Source organism: Xenopus laevis, chromosome 2L, assembly GCF_017654675.1.
Source record: "Xenopus laevis strain J_2021 chromosome 2L, Xenopus_laevis_v10.1, whole genome shotgun sequence".
Taxonomy (NCBI): domain Eukaryota; kingdom Metazoa; phylum Chordata; class Amphibia; order Anura; family Pipidae; genus Xenopus; species Xenopus laevis.
The window spans coordinates 127,783,543-127,804,509 of record NC_054373.1 but is presented as its reverse complement, the minus strand read 5'-3'; the positions used below and the strand labels follow the sequence as shown (position 1 = coordinate 127,804,509).

Below are 20,967 nucleotides of genomic sequence, written 5' to 3'. Positions count from 1 at the left end.
AAATTCCTCAGGGCAGAGAATAGAAAGGGACAGAAAAACAATGCTTCCAGTGGCAATATGTATACAAATAACTTAAAAACCATTGGACATTTTTAATGAATGTATATTGCAAAGTTGCTCAGAATTTTTATCAGGAAAAAAAAGTTTTTGGGGTTGACGTTCCCTTTAACGCACTACATTTGAGATCCAGGTTAAATGTGTGTGCTTCTGTCTTTATATACCGATATTTTGGTGCTGTCACATAACATACCTGTATGAACTTATAGTTTGGATGACTGGAAAAAGATTCCAGATTCTTCAAACTGGCACAATAATCAAGCTAAAGGGAAGAAAAAAACAAGAGAAGAATTACTTTGTTTTCTATTGCCATAATGCACATATTTTAAATGTACTTACGTTTTAAAATCATTTTCCCATGTTGCCAATATGAGAAAATTAGTACAAGCAATAACTCAGAACATAAATGGACAAATAAATAAATCTCTATTGCTGCAAAAAATGGCAGCACTCAAAATAAATATGTTTTCTTGGTTGTGCTGGCAACTAACTGGAACACAATGTTACCCAACCAACACTTGGTTTTGTACTGTAAGTATAAATACAACTCAGATGAATCAAATACAGGCACATTTACCAGCTGAAATGTATATATAATGGATGTGTGCAAGGGGTCCGATAACCAAAATTACAATTAATGCTACAGTATTCAGAAGCTATTACAGGTAAACAGTCAAACAGAAAAAAATGTAATGCAAAATGTAATCTCAGATACATAATAGAAAATCATTTGGACAAACCATTCTAATATGAGGAACTTAGGTGCAGAACAAATGGGACGTTCATTAATTTATATGGAAAAAGAAGCAGCAGATATTGCCTTGTATAATAAGCAATGAGTTTTAGATAGGATTAAAGCTCTGAATAACTGTAGGTGATGTTTCTGTCTAGAGAAAAGTCAACACTTGTCCCTTTCCTTTTGCAATAATTTTCACATTAAATAAATCTAGACATATCACACACCATATCACATGAATGCCAAGCTTTCAAAGTATCATTGAGTCATTTTATCCATCCTTGTTCATTTTCCACTGACAAATACTTACAAACAATTCAGATTAATATGTAAAAATTCTGCCCATGGGCCTGATTACTAGAAGGATTATTTAAGGGATGACAACAGTGTCCAATTACTTTTTTCTTTTTACCCAAATCATTTTCCATGCTAAAATGAATACAATTAGGGTTGCTAATCATGCCCCAATTTTGTTTTAATTGAATGAAAACACTTGAAGAAAGGTAAGCTTTTGAATTTCTTCTCCACGGATGACATTTATATACTGTACCAGTGTAACACTTGACCTGTTTTAGGGGAAACCCTCTTTTATAAAAATATTTTACCAAATTTAATTCTTACCTAAAATACCCTTTGAGATGTGTAAAGGCAAAATGTTACATACTCAGTAAAATAGGCTAATCTCATACTGGCAAAGCATTTTGACTCTGTACTTTTGACCATGTGTCTCCTCATGCGACAAACACATATCAGTGTGTGAAATGTACACACGGGTGTGGGATTCATTATTCTAATTGCTTAAAACTGTGTGTTTCGGAGAATTTTTTTCTGTAATTTGGCACACCATGTCTAAAATCTCTTTAAATTAAACAGTAAAATACTTTTTACTTGTCATAAACACAGAATCATGCTGGGTTTGTTGACATTTGCAGTATGTGTGGCAAACCTCTAACAATTTAATAGAAAGAAAAATAACAGCTACAAGGTAAAATTACTATATTTTTCAAAATAATATTCTAAGAAAATTGTAAGAAAAACACATAGATTCTGGCTTTTACATCCAAATCCCACATGACATAATATATGCCCTTAAGGAAAGGACATTCTGTTGTACTGCACTCATAAACCCCAGAAAATGTAAAAATGCTCCATTAGTTTTCTATGCCAGGACATGATTTTACTTGAACACACAAGACCCTCACAAGACTAAGAGAAGAAGGATGACGCCAGTTCATTATTGTTACAATGGCAGTATTTATCCAAAGGGACAATGCCTTCCTTATAAAAGGTTGATGCACTATTTGAATCCAAAGGATTAGGGGAAATTTTAGAAATCTGCTAAAGAGCCTGTGTTCAGAATGATTTGCTCTCTGTAGGCTCTTAATTTCTTATTGTTTTTAAGCAGCTTTTGAGATGAATTTAGGGTGCTGTAAATCTCATCAGGCAAGGAAAGGCACACTCAGAGGCACATTTATCAAGGGTCAAATTTCAAATTCATGTGAGTTGTTTTTTTTTTTAAACTCCCATAAATTCGAAATTTGAATAGTCAAAATGTATTAATAAAATCTAATTTTTAATACTCGGACAAATTTAAACTACCTGAAAACTGTAATCGAATTCAATCAAACTCAATTCGAGTTTTTTCTTCGAAAATGTCAGGAAGGCTGCAAACATCTCCAAATTGATCCCTGCACCTCTCCCATTGACTTAGACAGTAATTCGGCATGTTCAAGGTGGCGAATAGTTGAATTTGAATTCTTAAAGGGCCAGAGTATGATAAATCTTGAAAATCGAATTCAAATTTTTTTAAAAAACTCGAATTGAGTTTGGATAACTCCCTAGTCGAATTTGACAGTTTTGACCATAAAAAAAATCAAAATTTTAATTTTTTTAAATCATCTTTAAGCCTTTCATTTACACCACTGCTTGGTTGCTAGGGTAAATTAGACTTTAGCAACCAGATAACTGCTGAAATACACTGGAGAGCTGCTATACATAATACTAAATAACTGAGAAACACAAAAAATAAAAAATGAAGACCAATTGCAAAATGAATCAGTATCATTGCCTATATCATATTAAAAATTAATTTAAGGTACTTTATATATATATATATATCAGTATATATATTATATTATCTTACAATTTGGGATTTAGCTGATTTAACATATAGGAGCATTCAGGTGAACTTAACATTTAAAGATGCAAAAATTAAGAGGAACCCTTTAATGTTCCTTTAAAAAGGCACTAGCGCCTCTCTTGAAAGTGCGAGGTAAGCGTCAGCTGAGTAATCCATAGTCACATGGCCGATAGGCAATAATGAAATGGAGCTGCTTGAGTGACTGTCATGAGTAAAACCAGATATGGGAAACTGTCAGCTGAGATGGAGAGGGGAAAACAAATTCCATTTTTTTTATTTGTAGTGGAAAAAAATAACATTTACTTGTGAGATGATATTAAAGAAAGAAAAAAAAAAATCGGTTGTGCAAGTTTCCCAAAGACTTGTATTATGTTAAAATGGCTCACAGCTCAAAACTAACTTTTCCAGACTTTTCATCTATTTGGAATAGAATTTGGAGCAGACATGTAAGTTTATGGACAACAGGAAAGAATAGTTTTTGCCCTATACATTTATTAAACGAGAGTTATATAAATCCAATAGGGTCACTGAGTAATGGTATCATGGAGCTACTAATACTGCCACCAGGTGTACATTCAGAACAGGTATGATCCCTCTAAACTGGCCTGGACAATATCACTCAGGCTGCTAATATCTCTAAATTTTCTCATATACCATTTCAAAGCCAACAAGACAGTTAAAGATATCAAGGGCTCCAGGTAACTGCTGAAATAACTTAAAGGGGTTGTTCACCTTTAAATTAACTTTTAGTATGATGTAGAGAGTGATATTCTGAGATAATTTGCAATTGGTTTTCATTTTTTATTATTTGTGGTTTTTTAGTTATTTAGCTTTTTATTCAGCAGCTCTCCAGTATGCAATTTCAGCAGTCTAGTTGCTAGGGTCCAAATTACCCTAGCAACCATGTATTGATTTGAAGAAGAGGCTGGAATATGAATAGGAGAGGACCTGACTAAAAAGATGAGTGATCAAAAGTAGCAATAAATGTATAGCCTTACAGAGCATTTGTTTTTCAGATGGGGTCAGTGACCTCCTTGGCTGCATTCAAAAAATAAATTGGGTTAAAAGATATGCAAATATCCCAGCTCATCCCAAGGAGCAGAAATTCTCTATACGGTGTTCTATTATTTAACAAAGGTATACTGTATTCAACTTTATTATTTGGCTTTAACATTTACTATTACAGGTGTAATACCAACCTCCAGTAAATATTAGGATTGACAAATCCCAGATAAAGCTCATTGTATGTATATTTTTATTCATATACAGCAACTTAGGTACACAACTCATCAGTGTAGTGACTTTAGAGAAACTTTTTCGCTATTTCCCAGGAAAAAAATCGTAGAGGGAGCAGACCATATGGAGATAAGCATTGGCATAGTTTAAGAAGGATACCCAAGTTTTACTGACATGTAAATTGCCATCTGACAATGTAGAACATTATTACAAATAATATATCATTGTATAAGAAACAACACAGTCTTTTGTTTCAGAAAAATGTGATTGCATTTATTTTATGTAAAAACATTTTGGGAATTGGACTACTGTTGTTAGGCTTTTATCCACTAGATGGTAGTAAAGTACTAACAGTGAGCTATTGTCTATTTTTTTTTTTCTGTACTTCTTTCTCCCTAATCCTTAATATTAATAAAACACTGTAAAAAAGATGTGCTTACCACTGTGTGAAAAATGCATTTAAGAGCAACAGCTTGGAGTTGCACACATTTGCCACTGGTAAACAACCTGCAGCCTATATATTCAACCAGTAGTCATACCAAAATAAGCAGACATTTGTATACATTACAAACATTTCCACATATGCAGCAGCAACACAAATATGCAAAATTTCAGCAAACATCCTCCCATTGTCTGGCCTCTACCAGGAAAAAACAGCCGGGGGTGCTCCAATTATGCAAGAGAAAAAATTCTGTAAATTGGAAAGTGCTCAGAAAAGCTTTCTGATGTATGTCAAATCATGGTGTATGGATGAATATAGGACCTATTTGTAAAAAATTATATATATTTTTTTCTTTAAAATGGGAGCTTTGTAAGCATTATTGCAGATAATGTATATTACAGAACTAGTTTAGGGAATGTCAACCCAAAAAAAAAAAATGTTGCCTAATAAAAGAAAACATAATTTTAAGCAACTTTGCAATATATATTCGTTACAAATGTTCTATTGTGTTTAAGTTATCTGTATATGTTTTACTGTTGAAAGCAGTGTTTGTTGGTCCCTTTCTATTCTCTGCTCTGATGCCTCAGGCTGTTGATACAATGTAAGACAAGGCAGCTGATTAACAGACCTGTCTTTGCTGGGGAACTATGACTTTTGCAACATTGTTTAAAAAGTAATAACCAGGAGTTAAGCAAATGCTGCTTACAATAGCAATAGTTTTTACAAATAACTTTAAAAGCACTGAATAATTTTTAATAAATAATTATTTAAAAGTTGCCCAGAATTATGTTTTGTTTTATTAGGCACATTTTTATTTTGGGATTGACTTGCCCTTTAATTGCAGTGCACTTTGTTTTGGTCACAATCCATTTTCCCCCTCACAGCTGCATTGGAACTGAAGATTGGAGCGGCAGATACTGATGCCTTAAAGCAGAGGTTCACCTTTAAGTTAACTTTTAGTATGTTATAGAATGGCAAATTCTAAGCAACTTTTCAATTTGTCTTCGTTTTTTCTTTTTTATAGTAATTTGTCTTAATTTTTTCTTTTTTATAGTAATTTGCCTTCTTTTTCTTCTTCTGACTCTTTCCAGCTTTCAAATGGGATCAACGACCCCATCTAAAAAACAAAATCTCTGTAAGGCTGCACATGTATTATTATTGCTAATTTGTATTACTCATCAAGAGCAGATACATTCCCCTAGCAATCATGTAGCATGAGCTTTAAACAGCACAGGGATGTCCTCTGTCTGTGATGTCCTCTGCATTGTACCAGAGCTGTCAGCCCCACCGTCCATTCCATCAAGAGGACCCTGCAGCCCACAGCGCACTGGAAGTGATGTCACATCGGCTGCCGGAAGTGATGTCATGTGCATGCGCCAACACTTTCCTGCTCCTTCACATGGCAGTGGACAACCAATGGGATAGCCTGATGCCCACTGCCATGTTTCAGTCCAGGAAACCAAAATCTCGGTAATTATAATAGGATTTTCAGCTTTCCTGTTCCAAAACATGGCAGTGGGAACTAGGCTATCCCATTGGTTGCCCACTGCCATGTTTCAGTCCAGGAAATGAGAATCTTGGTAAGTATGATAGTATTTTCAGTTTTCTTGGAGCCACTGAACGCAATCTGTGTGCCTGGAATTTAAAAGGGGCCTTTTATAAAATCAAGAGAATGCGGTAGCATGTTAAGGGGTGGACCAGAGGGTGGGCACCAAAATTGGGTAACTCATGAAGAAATGGGGGAAGTTGACAGCTCAGTCTTTCACAGCCCGAATTATCAATAATAAAACACACAAGGGAGCAGGCTGCCCACAAAGAATGATTCTGGAATGAGTTGTTTTTTTTTGTGATGCTGCAATACTGTATAAAATGTTTCCCATAGACTTGAATTGAATTTAGAGTGCAAAAACAAGTGCCTTCTAAGCTATAATAATTAGTTACATTTGAACAAGGAGCTTCTCAAACATATTGATAGCATGGGTTTTCATCAATAAGAAGAAAAGGAAAGCTTTTAGCGCTCCCAATGGTGCCCAGTCCAACACTGGCTGTTAAAGTTCTGCAGTAGAGGGTTAAACACCTGGACTGATATGAATGATGTGCTAAATATTGGGTAATTGGCAGTTCAAGGAGAGCCCAGAAACTATTATTTAGGGTAAGAGGCTGTGTGTGGGGGTAGGATAGTAGCATTATAGTCATATACCACAGAATGTACAGTTGCCACCTGACCAGCCTTACTTTTTATGTTGTCTTTGGCAGCAAGTATGATATTTACCAGCCAGACAGGTAGCTACAGCAGCTATAGAATAATACCATAGTATTCCTCCAGGCTTCAGTTGCCCTTTAAAGTACATGCTGAGCTATTGGTTGGCAATCGGGTCCTGTGGCTGAAGTTCTATAGTAGAGGCTTCATTGGATGAAATGACAGTTGCTGTAGCGAGTTAGCCAAATGGCACAACCCTTTCCAAATATAAAATAATAAATACGTTTGAAAAAGGAACTAAAATGATGATTTTAGTTAGCCAGTAAAGGTGTCACCTTTATTCCTCTTTTAGTTATTTTTTCATTCAAAAGGCTTGCTGGCTGTAACAGAGGCTGAAATAGAAATGTTCCCTTTCTACATCGAGTTTGTATTCAGTAACACTGTACTAATGCTTACATACATAAAGCCCGCCCCTCCGGTTACCAGAATGGTGGTGCTGAAACCCGCGGGCCGTTCGGACCGTATCCTGCCATTCATAGCGGCAGCAGTGAAAGAGTCAAACAGTCAGGCTAGCAATAAGATAAAGAGCTGCTGCTTTACGACTCATCACGTGACAAAACACCCTGCTGCCATAAAATAGACCCAAACTTGCCAGTCCACTCTTCCTTGCTTCATCAGAGGATCGCACATAATCAGCTGTCACAATTTATAGCGACAGCACTTGACGTGCTCGCTTTTCGGCAGCGCTTTGACAACGTCACGTAGCAGTGATGCGCCTGACAATGCGCAACGCCCCGTTCTGACGTCAGAGGCCCGCCTGCTTTCGTTGTGCAGATGTGGCGGCTAGTGGTACACATGTTACCGGGAAGGAAATAGCAGGGAGCGAGAGATGCTCTGGAGAGTGTTGGTGGTGTTGCAGCTAGTGCAGGCGGCCCGAGCCAGGACTGTGCGTGGGAGTTTGGATAGTGGCGCGGCGTGGCATGGCCGGGGGCAGCATATTGTCACCTTCCTATTCCATGGTGGGTACAAGAGGCAGATGCTGGCGCTTACTGATTCATACCATTCATACCATTCATACCATTCATACCATTCATACCATTCATACCATTCATACCATTCATTGGGCCTCCTGCATCATCATTTCTATTTGACTTTTGCACCATTCCCAGACAGCCTTTTCTCTGCTTGTATCTCGAGTCAGCAGCCTCATAAGCAGCATGTTTATATATTAGTGCAATTGCACCCAGGTTACCAGATCACTTGCAAAACCAGAGCCATTGCAAACAGCAAGTTGTTTGACTGCACTGAGTTAATAGGTGTAATCATGCTTGCTGAATTCTGTATTCTATTCTCATATCATTTTCAAGTTATCTACTGAACAATAACTGGAGCATTCCCTTATAAATGCTTTACCTTATGTTTTTGTCTTCTGTAACAATACAAAACCTCCCACCCTTTTAGCAGAAAACATATTTGTTTCCCTAGATGCCCCCAGTAGTCTCCCTTCATCCATCTGCTAATTCACAGCACATTCACTGGTTACCTGTGTACCTTGTGACTCATAATGAACAGTATATATCCAATATAGTACACAAGAGTCATAAATATTCTATTACTGTAATTATATCCATATAATACACAAAAGCCATGAATATCTTGTAAATTACATCCTTATAAATGGTGAGTTCTGATGTCATCAGTTATAACCAGTGAGTTCTGATGTGATTTCTGTCACATGACTCACTGAAACTTGTGTATTATAATAAATAAAGTACCCCCAGTTGCAAAATATCAGGATATTAGAAGTTACCTCGGAGTTCCATGACTTGTATAAAAACACTCGGCCTTCAGCCTCGTGCTTTTATATGGTCATGAGACTCCTCGGTAACTCATAATATCCTGATATATTACAAGAGTTGGTACTTTATTCACTATATAATACACAAGAGCCATGAATATCCTGTCAATTATATCCTTCTAAATGGTGTCATCTGTTATAATCAGAGTTTAGTGATGTCATTTCTGTTAGCAGCAGCTTAGAACACAATGAGCATGTGCAGTGTCACTGACACGCAAAAGATAGATTAACAAGATCAGAACATTAGGAGCTGTTATGTACAAGTTTCAAAGCATTGATCATAACTGATTTGTAACCTCTGGGTTGTCAGGGCAGTTACAGTAGGTTTAGTAAGTAAAATAGCATATCTAGATATGTTTTAATATCATTTACCGTTTCCCTTAAAGGAAAATCGTTTAGCACTTGGGGGTGCCAAATGTTAGGCACCCCCAAGTGACTGTATTGACTTACATGAAACCCCGGGCCGGTGCTCCTATCAGCAAAAAACTGCACTGGCCCGGGGTTATACCAGTGAGCACCACGGAGCGATCCTCTTCCAAGTTCTTCTCACGGCTGCGCATTCGCATTAGAGTGATAAGCCAAAGCTTTAGCTTAAAAGACGGCTTTTTCATTCGACTGCGCATGTGTCTGCCCTGGGAAATTTGAAGAAAAAGAAGCCGGAAGAGAAGCGCTCCGTGGTGCTCACTGGTATAAACCCGGGCCAGTGCAGTTTTCTGGGGTTCGGGGTTTCAGGTAAGTAAATGCAGTAATTTGGGGGTGCCTAACATTAGGGACCCCCAAGTGCTAGACAACTTTCATTCGCCTTTAAAACAGCAGTATTAGCAAGTGTTAGGTGGTGTATTTGTTTTTTGGCAGATTTACATTATTACATGTTTCACTTTGTGTTTCTTAGGTGACCAAGCTGTGTTGCGTGTCAAAATCCACAATGTCGCCGCTGCTGCTGGCAAGGAATCCGCCTTTTACCTTTACCAAGATGAGCAATGGTTACAAATACACAGCAGCCTGGAGGAATATAGCTGCCCTGAGAGATTGTCCCTGGCACAAGTCACAAGTGAGCTGGGTTCTCTCATTTTACAGTGAAGTTCAGGAAATCTAATACCAGTATTTAAAAGAATCCCACAACTTTTCACTGCTTAATTTAACAGTTAATATTTACAGAGTATGCACACTGGAAGCCAGGAACAGATCCTGGTGATTGGTGCCAGGAACAGAAAGCACTGCCTTTCTCTGAGCACGGCCTTTTGGAGGAATGTAGTTGGTGCATCTGGGGAGGAGGCCTGCACTGGAGTCCTAGTCTTACAAGACTGATACTGATTTCATTTTGCTTTAAAATAAATTAGAATTTCAGTGCTTTGAGACAAACATATCACAAAAAACTGAATTTTGTGTTATGTGTTTGACTAATGCCCTGTTTTTGAAAGACTCACATGGGAAGGCACATTTATTAAAGGTCAAATTTTGAATTTGTGTATTTTTTTTAAAATTTAGTAAATTCGAATATACTCGAAATTTGATTGGGGGGTTATGTAATAAAATATTGATTATATAAAACTTGCACGATTTTTACTGACTTAAACTCAAATCGAATTCGAATTGAATTCGACTAATCTCGATTCAAGTTTTTTCTCCGAAAAAAACTTGAACGTCAGGAAGGCTTCTAACCTGTCCAAATCGATGCCTGGACCTCTCCCATTGAGTTATACATGACTTTAGGTGGCGAATATAAAGAGTTTAATAAATCTTGAAATTCGAATTAATACTCGAAACGAGTTTGGATAATTCACAATTCGAATTTGAGAGTTTTATAAAGCATATATCAAGGCCATATGCTGTCTATGGGAGAGCACCATGCCTAGGTCCAATAGCACTAGGTAAATAATCAAATGAATATGCACGGTTATTCACTTAAACTTATTAGTGGACAAGCACCAAAACAATACCACATGTGTCTTTCCCCCCGTCTGCATACCTCATGTTAGCACTCCCTCCTGACGTGTTTCGCACCATTGGGTGCTTCATCAGAGTAGGTGAAACCTCTGATGAAGAACCTAATGGTGTGAAACGTGTCATGTGTCATTTGGCACATATTCATATGTATCTGCCTTCAAAATGCATAGAACAGTATCGGTATCACTTTGGTTTGTCAGTGCTGTTCAACCAACTTCCAAAAATCTTTTGCTAAAGTCTAATTAAAGTCCCCCCCCCCATATGACTGTTTGCAAACGTTATTTTGTTGTCCTGTCCTTGTCTAGCATTAGCTAGGAAATCTCAGCAAATGAATCATTCAAACTAAATGATTATATGCAGAAATAATATGTGAATAAATAAGTATGCATAAACCATTTAAATACAATAGTAATAGTCATATGTAAATATTCATATTCCTAACTCATCAGAAAAGCCAGACAATTTGGTCAGTAGTTCTAGTCTTATGGGACTTTACATAATAATTTTCATAATAATACAGTCTGATATTTCAGCAAAAACATTTCAGTACTATAGATTATATGTCTCTGTGTTCCTGCAAATTGCCAGGCAACTTGTGACCCCTTTAATGGAAATCCACTAGCATGGAAATTGTTGTGGATATACTAAACTAACAGACCTAATGTTTTACAATAAAATTGCTTGTATATGGGTATTTTCTAGGATTCCTTCTATGTATACTTGTATTTTTACTTTATATTGCAGTTCCCTTAAATCAGACTGAATATAACTACACTCTCCCACAAATGGCATATCCCAAAGCATGGTATGTAATATATGTGGACAAATTTACCTGCCTTGTGAAATATGAGGACCAAAAATCAGATGCTATCACCTTTGAGGTTACCATGCTGAACCCAGATGCTGCAGGAAATCCATTTGACCACTTTGGAGCTGATGAGTCGGGTAAATATACTATATACTCCTAATGAATACATGCCATGCATTTATACCACCGTACATTGATCAGGAAATACATGTTTTCTTGTGTCTGACAACAGCATGTCTTACAGAGTGAAGTAGTGTAGTTTGGAAAGGTAAACCTCTGAAAGTCTAAATTCTTTCTGGCATTCTTGTGATCTGCTTTTTTCTTTTCTGACTCAAAGACAACAGTTCTGTAATTTTTTATAGTACACCCAGGATCAGTGCCAATGTCTTACAAAGCACTTAGCAAAATCAGTTACTCTAACACATTATTAATTAGAATTGAAATTGAAAAAATATTGTTATATATACATTCTTACATTGCTTTTGCAGTCATTTTCATCTAGGTAAAAATTCAAATATAGGCATCCGTTTGTTCTTAGTATATTCTTAAGGACTAAAATAGTTTGTGTCCCTTGTGCAATGATTTATTAAAAACTATTAAAACTGTTATCAAAAGTCATTGCAAAAGGGACATAACTCTAGCACTAGTGTTCCTGCAATGGGCCGCCATCATTTAAATAAAAATGTCTCAATGTTAAATATCAGTCGTCCATATAGGGCCAGTGTGAAGCATTGACTTTGATTTTCCTTTATTTGAAATAGGATTGATTTGCTTCCCCTTTGTTACAGACATTACATATAGCATTATTTTATTTTGCAGGACTGCACGAATTCTTCTTCCTCCTGGTTCTTGTTTATTTTGTGGCTGCTTGTATTTATATACAGGCTCTCTGGCAAATGATAAAGAAAGGTGGCCCAATGCACACAGTGCTGAAGGTTTTGTCAACTGCTCTGCTCTTGCAGGTTGTGTCGGCCCTGGCAAATTATCTGCATTTCTCCAGGTTTGTTGAAATTCTAACTTTAAATCTGAGTCACCTTATAACTGGTGTTTCTCTGTTGTGACTTTTCTCTGAAATGTTATAGGTACGCTACAGATGGAAAAGGGGCACCGCTAATTGGAAGTTTAGCTGAATGTAAGTTTTAATTATAATACACTGGATATGTCAAAGTGGGGGATCATGAGATTTGCTGTTCAAAGGAGTTGAGGCCTTGCCGTATGTCCTCACAAATCTACATGATAAATACATGTTTCTTTTTGTTGCTCTAATACATTGCTTCATTCTTACAGTTATGTGTCACATGTAGCAGTTTTTAGTTACATGGTAAGCATCCTAATAGGCTGCTAGATTGATATTCATATTGCATCGGATAAATGTATTATCGTTTTGATCAGTATGCAATATTTTATTTATTTTAGTCAGTTGCTGCATGCAACCTTTTGCATTTATTGTACTTAGTTCTGTTTCTCTGTTAACAGTATGTGACATAGCCTCCGAAGTACAGATGTTGTACCTGCTTCTAAGCTTATGTATAGGCTGGACACTGAGTAGGAAAAAAAAATCCCAAGGAAGACCCCTTCAGTGGGATTCAACACCAACATCCACTGGGATTGCAGTTCTGGCTGTCACTGCCCAGGTCTGTAGCTGATATATTTCACAAATATAACAATTATTGCTGATTGCTATTGTGATTATCTTTGCTGGACTAAGGCTAATGCCACACGGCTGATTTGTGCAGGCTGAACTGCCAATCCACTGGCATCTACTCAGTTGTGTGTCTGCACCTGGAGCTACCGCATCAAGCCATATGCAAACACACCGGGTGGATTTCAGTGCCGAAATACATAGTATTGCATATCAGTTCCAAAATCCGCTTCGTGTTTCTACACCTTGGCTGACGTGGTGGCTCCGGGTGCAGACACAGAACACCTCAGACATGAGCAAGGGGCTGTTTCTCATTCTGCATATAAGAACAGGCCAAGAAACAGCCATGTATGGCATTAGTCTAATGTGTGTCTGAATGTTTTAAGGATTGTTCTATGCCCTGTAGTTTCTGTAATACAGGCCACATGGTGTGATTCCCACAATCAATAAGTATAGTATACTATATAGTATAGTATATACTATATAGTATACTATATAGTTTACTATATAGTATAGTATACTTTTAACGATGATGATGAAAATGCTGAGTACTTCTATGCTGTTGGTGTCTCTCACAATGAGTGCACGTTGTTGAGAAAGGTGCATTTTTAATATTATTGTCATATTGGTCACATTTTCAACACATACCCCCATATGTAATATAAGGCACTAAGTTTGCCCAGGAGCAGTAACCCTTGGCAACCAATAAGATACTCGCATTTAAACAGGTGACTAGTACCTGCTGATTGGTTTCTATGGGTTACTGCCCCTGGGCAAACTTAGTGCCTTTTATTACATAACCAATATATTTTTCTATCATTGAGGAGGCAATTTTCATTATACATTATGAGGGACTTCTTTATGATGATCTGTGATAATTAAACCAGTTCACCTTTATATGGTCCATTATAGGAGCACCTATACATAAGCAGTGCATTCAAATTAGCTTAAAGAATATCTGCCTCTTATTGGACATGCTTGTCTATCTGTTCTGTGAGTCCCTCTGGCTGTATTTATGTATTGATGTTTTTTTTACCTAGTACCGGTATGTTATGGAAATACCTTCATCTAGCCCTGCTCTTCAGGGATTTTGATAGAAATGTTAAAATGACACATATGGGGGTTATTTATTAAAGGTCGAGATGTGTTTTTCCCCAAAAAATTTAGTTTTTCATGTAGAAGTCAATGGCATTGGTCCCTTTAACCATTTGAAGATATTTTTTTGCCTTTATGATTTTCAGGTTTTTAAAGGTGGTTTGTGCCCTAAAACTCGTTCAATTCGAGGGTTTTTTTGCCGATAACTCAATCAATTTCAGTATTCAAATTTTTCAATCAAGTTTTTTTACATTTTTTTTTTTTTATAAATAAGCAAACATTCGAGTTGTGAGTTTATTCGAGGTAGAATTTATTATTGTTTTGTAACAGGTTATATTGCTGCTTTGGGAGCTGTTTGAAGATACCAATCACCACAGTTTCCATGCCCAGCAGAGCCTAGCAGAGAATCTCCTGATTGCCATGAAGATTTGCCTAGCCATATCTTTGGCCTGTGGATTATATCAGATTATCACTGTGGAAAGAAGCACCATGAAACGACAGTTCTATATCACCTTTGCAAAGGTGGGTTGTTTCTATAAATGTTCCTTATAATGTATGGGAAATTATTTTGAATGCACCATTTATGATTACTATTGACTTAATGTATTATTAATGTATTATTAATTAATGTATTATTAGCAAAGTAATTCACAGTGAAATCCTCATCCTACCACTCGGGGAGAAGCACATTTATCAAAGGTCGAATTTCGAATGTGTGAGTTTTTTTTTAACTCTTAATAAATTTGAATACTCGAAATCGATTGAGGGGTTACTTAATAAAAAAAATTGAATATCTAAAACTCGCACAAATTTTACCAACTCTAATAGAATTAGAATCAAATTTAAATTAAACTCAATTTGAGTTTTTATACGAAAAAAACTCAAATGTCAGGAAGGCTAGTAACATGTCCAAATTGGTCCCTGGACCTCTCCCATTGACTCATACATGAACTCGGCAGGTTTAAGGTGGCAAATAGTCGAATTCGAATTTTTAAAGGGCCAGAGTTTGATACATCTTGAAATTCTAATTTCAATTCTAATCGAGTTTGGATAATTCACAATTCGAATTTGAGAGTTTTGACCATAAAGAAAATCAGAAAATTCGAATTTTCAATTCAACCATTTATAAATCTGCCCCTTGGTGTAGGTAATAGGGCCATACCTTCGCGGAGGCGTCTGAAAGTAATTTTTTTAAATGTACTGTTTAGATTTTACACGGGCACATTGTTATGTCATACCACTTTAGACTTGCATAACTACATTTTTTGTTGCATGCTAAAATGTTAATGTACTAATAACTTGTGAACGCTATGCAGGTAAGGAATCTGGGAAAAAAACCAGGAATGTCATTTCCCATACAGTGCTACTTAAACATACAATTGTTCATGTAGATTGATTTCCTTTCTGCCTGTAATAACAAAACCGTACCTTGTGTTTGATGTTAGCATAGTTAGCATAAACCTATGTTGACGGCAAAACAAAATTCCATTGTTCTTTATTTCTATATTTTGTTAAAGGTGCATTATACACCCACTTTATTCTAAGATGAATGAACAGGTCTTGTGCTGAACCTATTGTTTTTATTTAGAAATATCCATGGTTTTTGCTTGTACAAAACCCTGTAACTACTTTTACTTTCCAACTTCACGGTTATTCAGAGTCACTGTAAGAACACTGTAGTAGAGCAAATCACCTGTGAACAGATAAACCCTGTTGAGTTTTTGTTTTTGTTATTATAACACGAAGCTGAAAATAACACGAATCCGAAAATACATTCGAGTTGTTTCATAAATTAAAAAACATTCAAGTTGTGAGTTTATTTGAATAATAAAAAACCTCACAAACCTCTAAAACGCAACCTTTAAATAAATAACCTCCTCAGTGTCAAGTATTTACATCTGTCTTGACTTGTCATGCAGTGAATGTTTCGCATTTGTAAGCGAAATACAAATAAATGATGACACCTGTGTTAGTGGACCTATTGACCCTTGCATACACAACCTGTTTGTAGGTTATTAGTAACAACATTGCATGTAAACTCCAGCTCTGGAGCTCCAGTGGGATAACAATTGAGTACTCTTTGAGGCCTTACTTAACTCTCTCTTGGAGTTGTCCTTATGCTGCTAGACAACTACCACTTTGAGTATTACTTTAGGTCAGTATAGGGATGATTCAGCTCTACACGTGTGTATTGAAACTAACAATCTTTCCTGGAAAGTTCTTTTCCAGTAAAAGATCATAATTGTTATGTCTATGGCCACTTTATCTGCAGATTTATCAAGGGTCGAATTGAAAATTCCAATTTTCAAGTTTTTTATGGTCACAACTGTTAAATTTGACTAGGGAGTTTTTGAATAAAAATAGATTTTTGAGATTTATCATACTCCATCCGTTTAAGAACTCAAATTCGACTACTGGCCATCTACAACCTACCGAATTGCTGTTTAAGTCAATTTGGAGTTGTTTGCAGGTCAAATTTCAAGTTCAATGGAACTTATGGGAGTTTTAAAAAAAAAAAACTCACATAAATTCGAAATTTGACCCTTAATAAATGTGCCTTTAAATGATTGGACCATCCATACTTGGCCCAGCATGTTGGCAAATATCATCTTGTTTGGAGGGTGACCTCTATGCAAACAGAAACCCCTTTGTTAACTTGAGTGCCAAATGATCAGTTTGGTCCAATTTGGCTCATCACCAGCTACAAACTTAACGTTATAAAACAGCTTTGCCGTAAACAGCAAAAATCGGTACTAGTGATGTGTTTCTGAAAAAAGCTGTTGTTATTGTCCATGGTTACCATTCTGTAAGTCATAATGCATGCCTGAAAGCTGATGCAAATCTGGGTTTTATTTGTAAGCAAAACCGAAGCCCATTGTTTACACAAGAAATGTTGCACAGTATATCCTCCACACCTCATTATTTGTTTAAAAAAAGATTTGTTTTACTTAGTTTTTCATCAAGAGATGACCTAAATCTTTTCTTTGTTTCTTTGAACAGGGTTGTTTCTTGTGGTTTCTGTGCCACCCATGTTTTGTTGCTATTTCTTTTCTGTTTAAAGAGTATCAAAGAGAAAAGGTATGTGTTTTTTTTTTTTAAAAACTATAAGCAAAGACTTAATGCCATTGAGTGATGACCACTTGATATTGGGCGTTGCCTCATTTTTCTTTATCCACTTCTCTTCTACAGACGTTAACAGAATATGCTAATGCGATGCTGACATCAGTTATAATTTTGTAAGCGATACTGACGCTGTAGTCATTTTTATAGCATATGATTCAGTATGTTTAAAGGGGACCCGTCACCCAAACAAAATTTTTCCAAATCCTATTTTATCATGATAGTCAAGCAAAATGAACTTTAATTACACTGTATACATTATTTAAATATTTTTTCCATCAGTCTGGGAACTCATAATTATAGTAACCAGAAAGAAGCCATTTTGTGGACACTGTTATTAAGGCAAGCCTTGTATCATCTCAGAATCTTGTTTGTGCACCAGGGGACAGGGACCCAATGTCCATCCCCATGTCCTGGTTACACAATTAAATCGTTAAGAGAGCTGGGGGAATGTGGAGAGAGCAGTGACATCTAGGAAGTGCTGAATGGAAAGTGAAAGTAATTGTTTGCCCTGCCTCTATGCCACGGGCATAGAGGCGGGGAAGGCAATATTTGATTGACAGCTGATATTTTTAAATGAGTTTACAACAGCTATGAATGCTTTAATAAAAAAAAAAGAAATTGACTTTCATGTTTAATTTAAAAAGGACTTTTATTATACAGATTTTTATGTCTGGGTGACGGGTCCACTTTAAGAAGAATTAGCAGCAGTTGTTTTTTTTTGTCTTCTCTGTCAACATGGTTTTCTTTCCCAAGTCATCATTCAGTACTTTTGTCTGAAAAGTTAGACAATACATCTCCAACTACATACTGATCTTCTGCGCCCAGGTATACAATGCTGTTGCAGAAGTGTGCCTCTTTGGTATGCGTGTTTGTAAATCTAAATTCCTGGAAATATATATGATTTCAATAATATCCACTTCTGTAACAATATATATTGACTAAAATGGGGGAAAATTACATTTTCATAGTACAAGTTATTATAATTCATACAATAAAATGTAACTGATTTCTAAGCCCTGTGTCTGGAAAAAGCACCAGCCTGGGGTACTGTTCATGTGTGCGTTGTACTGCCATTCTCTGTTCTATCACAGGGATAAATTACAGTTCTCCTAGACTGTGTGCATGCGCAGTAGAATACAATTAGAACTTTTGCTCTATGGTGTTTCAAGAGGCGTAAAAGGAAGTTGACCCCAGAAAACCATAGATTTTAGAAAGTACACATTCTTCCATATTCACAGTAGGTAAATGTCTTTCTACTGCAAAACTAGCACACTGAAAGGTAGTTGTTTTTTAAAAAAACTCAAAGATGCATTTTACAACAACAAAGAGCACTAAGAGGCACACTCTTTTCACGAATGACCATTAAACCATAATAAATATATATGAATGTCTTCTGAACAGTTTTGTGTCCAATATTAATAGGACCATAAAACTATGTGGCACACTGTATAAAGACTAGGGATGCACCGAATCCACTCTTTGTGAAAGATTCGGCCAAATACCGAACCGAATCCGAACCCTAATTTGCATATGCAAATCAGCGAGTGGGTGGGAAAAAGAGAGTGAAACATTCTTTTACTTCCTTGATTTGTGACGAAAAGTCACATGATTTTAAGTATTCAGTTCGACCATGCACAAATCCTGCTGAAAATGGCCAAATACTGAACCGAATCCTGGATTATAGAGACCACAAAATAATACTGACCAATGCAGAATGCAATTAAATCACTAAACAAACAATCAATCTCTTCATGAGGTTAGTGGTAAAATCCAAGTTCAACTTTTTTTTTTTTTAAATGGCCACATGAACTATCATACGCATGATAACATTTTTCTTTTTTTTGCTTCATTCAGGTAATTACTGTCGGTGTCATCATTTCTCAGTCCGTCTCCATGATTATCCTGTACAGACTATTTTTGTCTCACAGTCTCTATTGGGAGGTATCTTCCCTTTCATCTGTCACACTGCCTCTAACAGTATCTTCAGGACACAGAAGTCGATATTACTCTTGATAACCCAGTAGGTGATGTTCACCGATTAAGGCCACACTGTTGGAATTTTCAAGGTTTGGGAAGATTTGTTTTCCTGCCAGCCGAAGGATAGACCAACTGAAGATCTAAAACCAAGTGGAATGATGGTAAAGAAAATAGCAGAACGTGTGCCATCAATGAAACTTATAGTGGAACAAAACTGAGCCCAGATTCAGAAAAGAGTCATTTCTAAGCTCCTTGCTGAATTATTTTGTGTCACTGTAAAGCAGTGTTGGCCACAACGTAGATTGGAATCTACCAGCAGATCATGAACTGTTGATGAATAAACCTTAATAGTAGAATGTTGCCATCCAAAAACTCCAATACATATTTTAAAATGTAACTAAATGAATGAGTGATGTTTATTTAGCTATAACAATGCATACTGTATTTTATATTTGTGTAATATACAGCCATATTTCAGAGTAACACAATAAGATTCCGATAAGATACCTTTGAAAAGGGGCAAAGTATTGCAAGAAGGGGACACATGGGCTTCTGTATGAGACTTCCTGTTTTCAGCATAAAACTCCAGGGCAAGCCATGAGCATGCTCAGTTTGCTCCTCCCCTCCCTGCTGTAATCTGAGCCCAGAGCTATGAGTGAGCAGGGAGAGACTCTGCGAGGAAGTGATGTCATATGAAGCTTATATGGCAGCTGCTATCCTAAACAAACAGAGAGAGCTTCTAGAGCTGTTTACTCAGGTATGGTAAAGCATTCTGCAGAATAAATAGTGTGTTATAGCTTGCACTATTGTGGCTAATCTATTGGCAATAAACTGCTTCAGTAGTTTTCCTTCTCCTTTAAAACATGGTCTCTGCTTTAAGGAGATAATGTGGACAGTTTTTCAAGTTAATTAAATTTAACTTGTTTTTTTCTCTTTTAAAAGGAGATTACTATGGCTATATGAGTGCATTGTGTAACCTATTTCAAGTGGGTAAGCAGGCTTAAATGGTTCTTTGTGGTTTTATGTTGCACAAAAGACCAGGTTTGCATTTGCAAGGTCTGGTTTGAAAGTACTGTGGTCTTGTTGGCTTAGTTTTGACTAACACGTTTTATCAACTCACATTGAAAGGTTTTATTTCTTTGTAATCATTTTAACAACATACCGTATTTGCTTCCTTGATATCTGTCAAGTTGTGTGTTCTTAATGAGAGTCTGCTTTTAAACAGAGCATTAAGCAGCAAAGTGTTAGCAAGATAAGTGGTAATCTGTCTGAAGGTCAGTTCCTCTCACTGCAGTAAGAAAATATATCCTGATCCCACTGATATCAATAACCTCACTTTGTCTCAGAGCTACAGGTTTTGCTGGAAAATGTTCTGGTGAATGAAATGCACCATATGACATTACCATAAAGCCCTTTTAGAGAGAGTTCAAACTACTAAAAATAACTTATTTATAGGAAAGGGTGTAGCAAACTCACACTTTTTACAAGTCCATTCTAACATAATATTAGAAATATATATGAAGCCATTTTATAGTTTGGTGTTACTGGCCGTTTAAGTGGAAAAATAAAGATCGCTTTTTATGGACATTGAGAATCACTGCAAGTCACTGCTGGGGTGATTTTTTTTCTGAAGACATACACTAATGTGTTTTGTGCCCAGTGATTGTAAGTTCTTGGCATAATCACTGTGGATAGTGGGCATTTTA

The 20,967-nt window shown here is 36.4% G+C and overlaps 1 protein-coding gene and 1 pseudogene across 1 annotated transcript; one reads left to right on the top strand and one right to left on the bottom strand.

Moving 5' to 3' along the window:
- LOC108707538 overlaps positions 1 to 7,497 on the bottom strand; it is a 36,695-nt pseudogene extending 29,198 nt beyond the window's left edge.
- A 48-nt stretch (positions 7,498 to 7,545) lies between these two features.
- gpr180.L (G protein-coupled receptor 180 L homeolog) lies at positions 7,546 to 19,658 on the top strand. Its single transcript, XM_018247250.2, has 9 exons — positions 7,546 to 7,830; positions 9,562 to 9,720; positions 11,361 to 11,561; positions 12,244 to 12,424; positions 12,507 to 12,556; positions 12,901 to 13,058; positions 14,492 to 14,683; positions 17,162 to 17,239; positions 19,139 to 19,658. Exons 1-9 carry the CDS (start codon positions 7,701 to 7,703, stop codon positions 19,295 to 19,297), a joined length of 1,308 nt encoding a protein of 435 aa, XP_018102739.1. The 5' UTR covers positions 7,546 to 7,700; the 3' UTR covers positions 19,298 to 19,658.
- The last annotated feature ends 1,309 nt before the right edge of the window (positions 19,659 to 20,967 follow it).